The sequence below is a fragment of the Stenella coeruleoalba genome, assembly GCF_951394435.1.
Source record: "Stenella coeruleoalba genome assembly, chromosome: 3".
NCBI lineage: Eukaryota > Metazoa > Chordata > Mammalia > Artiodactyla > Delphinidae > Stenella > Stenella coeruleoalba.
In genome coordinates, this window is record NC_137148.1 from 157,936,182 (window position 1) to 157,942,181 (window position 6,000).

A 6,000-nucleotide genomic window follows, 5' to 3' on the forward strand; every position below is an offset into this window, starting at 1 on the left:
AAAAGAACATTCAGGGGAAAAAAAAGCTCTTAGGAATTAAAAATAGGACAGCAAAAACAAAACTCTCAGCAAAAAGGTTGGAAGATAGTTGAGACACGCTTCCCACAAAGTAGAGAAAAAAAGACAAGGAGATGGAAAATAGGAAAGAATAGAAAATATGGAGGATCTGTCCAAGAAAGACAATGATGAACATGAAGATGAGGAATTTGGTAAAGAAATAAGACGAGAAGGTTCCCAGGGCTGAAGAGCAGAAGTTCAGACAAAACAGGCCCCGTAAGTGATTAGCACAAGAAAGGGGAAGACCCACATCAAAATTTGCTGTGAAATCCACAGCCTGTGACACAGAAAAGCCTTCCAAGCTTCCCAGAAAACGCTTTGGTTTCATGCAAAGGATCAGGAATCAAAATGTCATCAGAGTTTCTAAGAACAACAGTGAAATCTAGAATAAAATAGAGTAATGCTTTCAGAATCCTGAGAGGGGGAAATATTTTAAGCCAAGACTTTTATATCCAGCTAAATCATCTTTTCAACTTTAAGTAGAAAAGATTTGTTTTCAGACATGCACATTTCACAAAATTTACCAGAAGCCGTTTGAAAAAGATGTCTCCAAGAAGATGAAATCCATAGATCAGCTGGTGTGTTTGAAAGTCTTGAAGAGACTATTTAGACAACGAAAGGAGTTAGTGAGACTGAACCTGTGATGAGTACATTAAAAACAGCAACAACATGGGCTTTCCCTGGTGGCGCAGTGGTTGGGAGTCCGCCTGCCAATGCAGGGGACACGGGTTCGTGCCCCAGTCTGGGAGGATCCCACGTGCTGCGGAGCGGCTGCGCCCGTGGGCCATGGCCGCTGGGCCTGCGCATGCGGAGCCTGTGCTCCGCAATGGGAGAGGCCCCAACAGTGAGAGGCCCTCGTACTGCAAAAACAAAACAAAACAAACAAACAAACAAAAAAAACACACAGCAACAACAAAACGTTTTGTAGAAAAGGAAGAGTTATCATGGCACGTGGCTCAACTAAGTATGACATTTACCACAGCCCCAACACTGTCAGCACTAAATTTTGATCTAACTGGAATTATGCTATAGATTTTAGTGTAGGAAGGGGGCTGGGAAAAGTGTGCATCAGAGTTGTGGAGTGAGGTCCTATGGGACCTCCATGGTGAGAGGTCCATAGACAATGCCAAACACTGAAAAATCAAGAAGTAGCAAGACAAGCATCTTATCAGAGGTGTAGAGGTACAAGGTGCTGCCTCAAGTGGTCCGGAAAGTGCTGTGAATGAGAGTGTGGGGTCAGAACTCCTGTTTTTCTTAATAGGTCTTAGGAACTCTTGGACTTTTCAAAGTATGTGCATATATAACTTTGATCAAAAGTAGAACTAAAACAAGAGACTGAGGAGGCAGAGATGGGAAGTGGCAGCTCCTCTCTGGAAAAGCTTGGTCACAAAAGAGAAGAGAATGGAGATTAGACAGAACTGGACTGCGGTGGGGGAATGTAATTTACAGATACTCCTAAAAGAGTGCCAGTATGAGAGGGAAGGGTTGAAGAAAGAGCAGGCAGAGGGGGACAGGGTAGAGGCAGCATCTGGACACGGAGCCCACAGGAAGCCTTAGATTTATCAATTTCTAGTAGCCACATTTTAAAAGGAAACAGGTGAAATTTGCTTTAATAATGAATTTTATTTAACCCAATATAGCCAACATGTTATTGCAATAATGCAATCAATATTAACATTTTGAATGAGATATTTTACATCCTCTTCTTTTACGAAGTCTGGGGACTTAGTATGACCCAGCATGTGGTTTGCACTGAACAGCACTTCTCAATTTGGACCACCAGCCGCATCTCAGGACCTCACATGTGGCCAGGGCCCATCATAGTGGCCAGTTCAGCCTTAGTTCTGATTATGCCACAGGACCTTTCACCCCCAGCCCCACTCCTTCCCCCAAAGAGAGAAGGGAAGACAACCTGACGTTGGGATGCCCACAGGAGAAACACACACAATCCTCAGCAGCTCCCCTACAATCTGATAAAACCAGCTTCCTGGGCCCTGAAGGTACCCTGCTCCAGCCACTACCATTATCCGTGCTCAGGTCAGCCCCTAGCCTTGCCACCCATCCCATGTACATCTCCTGTAGACGGAGGTCTTGGGTTTCCCCAGTCAGAATGAACGACTTCCCTCCTACACCCCGGCACTTACATATCACGTTACAGCCCTTCTTTCCTTCACTCAACATAGATGGCCTAGAAGTAGACCCAGCCCAGGAGGGGGTCTCCCAGGCCCTGCCCTCCAGGGATCTTGGGTCTACCAGGGGAGCCACATGGCACAAGAACCTGTAGCACCACACGGAAGGGTGGTGCTGGGAGAGGGCACCTGCTCCACCCGGGAGTCCCGGAGCTTTATGGAGCAGGTGGGGGGACTGGGTTTGCCAGGTGAGCGGAGGGGGACTACAGGCAAGGAGTACAGCCACCCTACGTGGGAGGTGGGGAGACTGAGGGCCTGCCCTGACGCCCCCGCTCGCACGCTCCTGCAGGCCATCGCCAGCCACATGCACCTCAAGTGCAAGTGCCATGGGCTCTCGGGCAGCTGTGAGGTGAAGACCTGCTGGTGGTCGCAGCCCGACTTCCGTGCCATTGGTGACTTCCTCAAGGACAAGTATGACAGCGCCTCGGAGATGGTGGTGGAGAAGCACCGCGAGTCGCGCGGCTGGGTGGAGACCCTGCGGCCACGCTACACCTACTTCAAGGTGCCCACAGAGCGCGACCTGGTCTACTACGAGGCCTCGCCCAACTTCTGTGAGCCCAACCCCGAGACGGGATCCTTCGGCACGCGCGACCGCACCTGCAACGTGAGCTCGCACGGCATAGATGGCTGCGACCTGCTGTGCTGCGGTCGCGGCCACAACGCGCGCACCGAGCGGCGCAGGGAGAAGTGTCACTGCGTTTTCCACTGGTGCTGCTACGTGAGCTGCCAGGAGTGCGCGCGCATCTACGACGTGCACACCTGCAAGTAGTGGGCGCCTCACCGGGCTGGGGGTCTTCCCGGTGGCGGCGGGGGGACTCCTCCATGGATGGGGCGGGGCTCTGGGATGGAGCTCCTGGAGGGTGGCGGGGTCCTCCGTGGTAGGGCAGGGGTGAGGCTCATGAGTGGGATGGAGTTCTTCCCGACAGGTGTGGGGCCCTTCCTGGGGTGAAACTCCAGGGATGGGGCTCCTGGAGGGTGGCGGGGTCCTCTCTGGGGGCGGGGCTCCAGGGGTGGGGATTTAGCCTGCCATTACCTTCCTCCCAAGACCACATGTTTCCCTCCACCTGACCTCGTCGTGTAGGGCAGTATCTCCTGGCAGAATGAGCTGTGGAGAACCTGTGGGGGGCATCTTGTCCCCTTACCCTTCCCACTAAGGTATGAGGCCCCTCCTACAACGATTCAGGTGCCTGGAGGCCTGTGGCACTCCTTCCTCAGTCTGATACCTGCCAACGCTCTCAACCAGGAACCCTATCAGGGAGAGCCCTTGCTGCGCAGAACCGCAAGAACCACCTGGGCTTGGGTGAAGGAGACAGGGCCTGACGGCAGTAGGCTGAGAAAAGGCCTGGAACACGAGGCCTGGCTCTGTCCTGGCTGCCCTGTGCTGGGCATCAGACACCCAGGCCCCGGCAAGGTGCCACTCAGCCTGGTCTGCTGTGCCTTCTACTTTGCAGCTGACAGGAACTCCTGCGCCTGGCTCTCCCTCCTCCCTGTCTTCACATTCCCACTTGCACCCCATCGCATCCACAGAAGAGGAGCAAAACCTGCTGTTCCAGTCTTGCTGTTGCCTCCCTCTTGGCCTAGCACCTCTCTCCACCTCCCTCATTCACAGCCCCTTGTAAGCGGAAGGCAAGAAGGGAGCCACTGGCCTGTACTGCTGTCCAGGTCGTACTCAGCTCCATACCCTGCCTTGGAGCCTCACTTTGGGTTGGGTTGTTTGGGAGATTGGGAGTCGGGGGGTGATCCCACACTGGTGCTGCAGACAAAGGACCCAAAGACCCCAGAGGACTGGTCTCCTTCCCAGCCCCTCATAGCCAGGACGGACCCCCAGGTCCTGCTGCTGTGGCTATGGTACATCAGACCTACCCGCCACTGGCCACTGTTGTGGAGCCTCTGGTTGGCCGCTTGACTTGGCTCTGCTCACGTCTGACTCATCCATCCTGTCTGGGAATGAGTGAGACTGATGGACCTCTCAACCAATGCCCACAGGGGCTTCCTGCCAGGTGCTGCCATGCCAAGACCTCTCCTCCTCAGCCTCTGCCACTGTGAAATGTTGCCCAGCCCCCTGTCCCCGAGGCCCTACCCTCCAGGCAGGGGGAAGAGACAGTTGGGGCGGGGGGTGGGGAGGACAAGCTGCACGGCTCGCTAGGGATATGACCTTCCTCTGCCTTGAATTTTGCATTTTTGGTTTTAATTTTATTTCCAATGCTGCTATATCCACCATACATAGGAACTAGACAAACAGATGTGTTATTGTTGTTTTCTTTTTCTTTCTATGAAAGAAATTATTTTAGTCATAGCTTGTGAGTTTCAAACTATGGGGAAAGTAAAAACAAACAAACAAAAACGAAAAGAAGAAACAACCAAACAAACCTGTGGATTGTGCTGGATTTTTGGTGGTGGGTCAGCAAGGCATGGGGCCTGGATTGGTTGTGACCCTCTGGGAGGGGCCACGATGGGAGGTGGGGTGGGCATGCTTAGCTCAGAGACTCCTGGGGCCTCTGCAATAGCCTCCAGAGCCAGAATTCCAGGGGAAGGAAGAAGGATGGCCACTCCAAAGAAAGGAGGAAGCAGCCAGTGGTCTTGAAGTCTGGGGCGGGGTAGACTAGAGACCAGGGCAGAAGACCCCAGTGGAAGTGCAGAGAAAGGGAAAAGGGGATGTACAGTGCAGTGAGCAGGGGACCATGGCAGCCCCAGGGGGGAGACCCCATGCAAGTCAGTGGTGCAGCAGGACATCCACCAAGTCAGCTGAAAGCCACTTCCCCAGACATCCACAACATGCTTCATTCAGCTGACATTTGAGCACCAGCTACGTGGCCATGCTCCCTGGGCTTGGGGACATGGCCCCTGTGTGGGGTCCCCTTCTCAGCCCACCAGGGGCATTCTAGGAGCCCAGTCTGGTTGGGAGGACGGACATGTTCCCTCAATTTGAGGCTCACCAGCCTGAAGCCTGGAAATCAGGCAGCCGCTTCTCTCTGGGCCTGGCCTCCTTCTACCTCCTGCAAAAGCCACTTTAGAAGTCCAGCTCATGCAGCTGGAATCCAGTTGGGAGGTCATGAGGGACATCCCTCACGGGCAGAGAGTTGCTGCATGAACCCAAGAACTCCCAGGGGCTCCCTCCTGCCTCTGTCCATCCTCAGGCCAGAGGCTAGAGCTGACGCTGGACCCCTGGCCTCCCCTCCACCATAAGGCATAGCTCAGGAATGCAAGTCTTGGCAGAGGTCAGCAGTCTCTCAATGTATGGTTGGCCAAATCCTGGCATCATGCTCAGAGCCTTGGGATGGGCATCTTTCCAAGGCAGACAGGGAGAGCCTCAAGGACAAACGAGGCATTCTGTTGGCAGAAGCCTCACGTTGTCCCTCCATGGCTATTGCCTACATCCATCCATCCAGGGTATCTGGGGTATGCAGAGCTGGGTGGGCCTCTGAAAACTTAGGCTGCAGGAGCCAGGGGGTGAAGGAGTGGCTTTCTCAAGGCCACACCTTCATCTCTCCAAGCCAGGAGCAGGGTCCTTGCTTCTCTCTGCGTCCTTCCATGCCCCTCTCCCCACTACTACCACCACCTCTGAACGCTGCCTTGATATCCAGCCAGACCCACAAGGAGGGAGAAAGCTGAGGAGGGACAGGCTAGGACAGGTGGGGGCCGGGGGGAGATGATGCTGGAGCTGAGGGGAGGAGGCCTAGTCCCACCCACTCAAAGGTCAGGCCCAGCATAGCCACCCTGCATGAGCCATATGCTGGAAGGGAGGGGGCTGGGA

General features: G+C 54.0%; 1 protein-coding gene across 1 annotated transcript in view; it reads left to right on the forward strand.

The window, feature by feature from the left end:
* The window catches only part of WNT3A (Wnt family member 3A), a gene marked incomplete at both ends in the record, with an annotated part of 47,125 nt that extends 44,110 nt beyond the window's left edge, over positions 1-3,015 (forward strand). Inside the window, one exon of the mRNA XM_079915828.1 lies at positions 2,536-3,015. Within this exon, the coding sequence (XP_079771954.1) occupies positions 2,536-3,015 (480 nt within the window). The remainder of the gene's footprint in view (positions 1-2,535) is intronic.
* Positions 3,016-6,000: the final 2,985 nt, after the last annotated feature.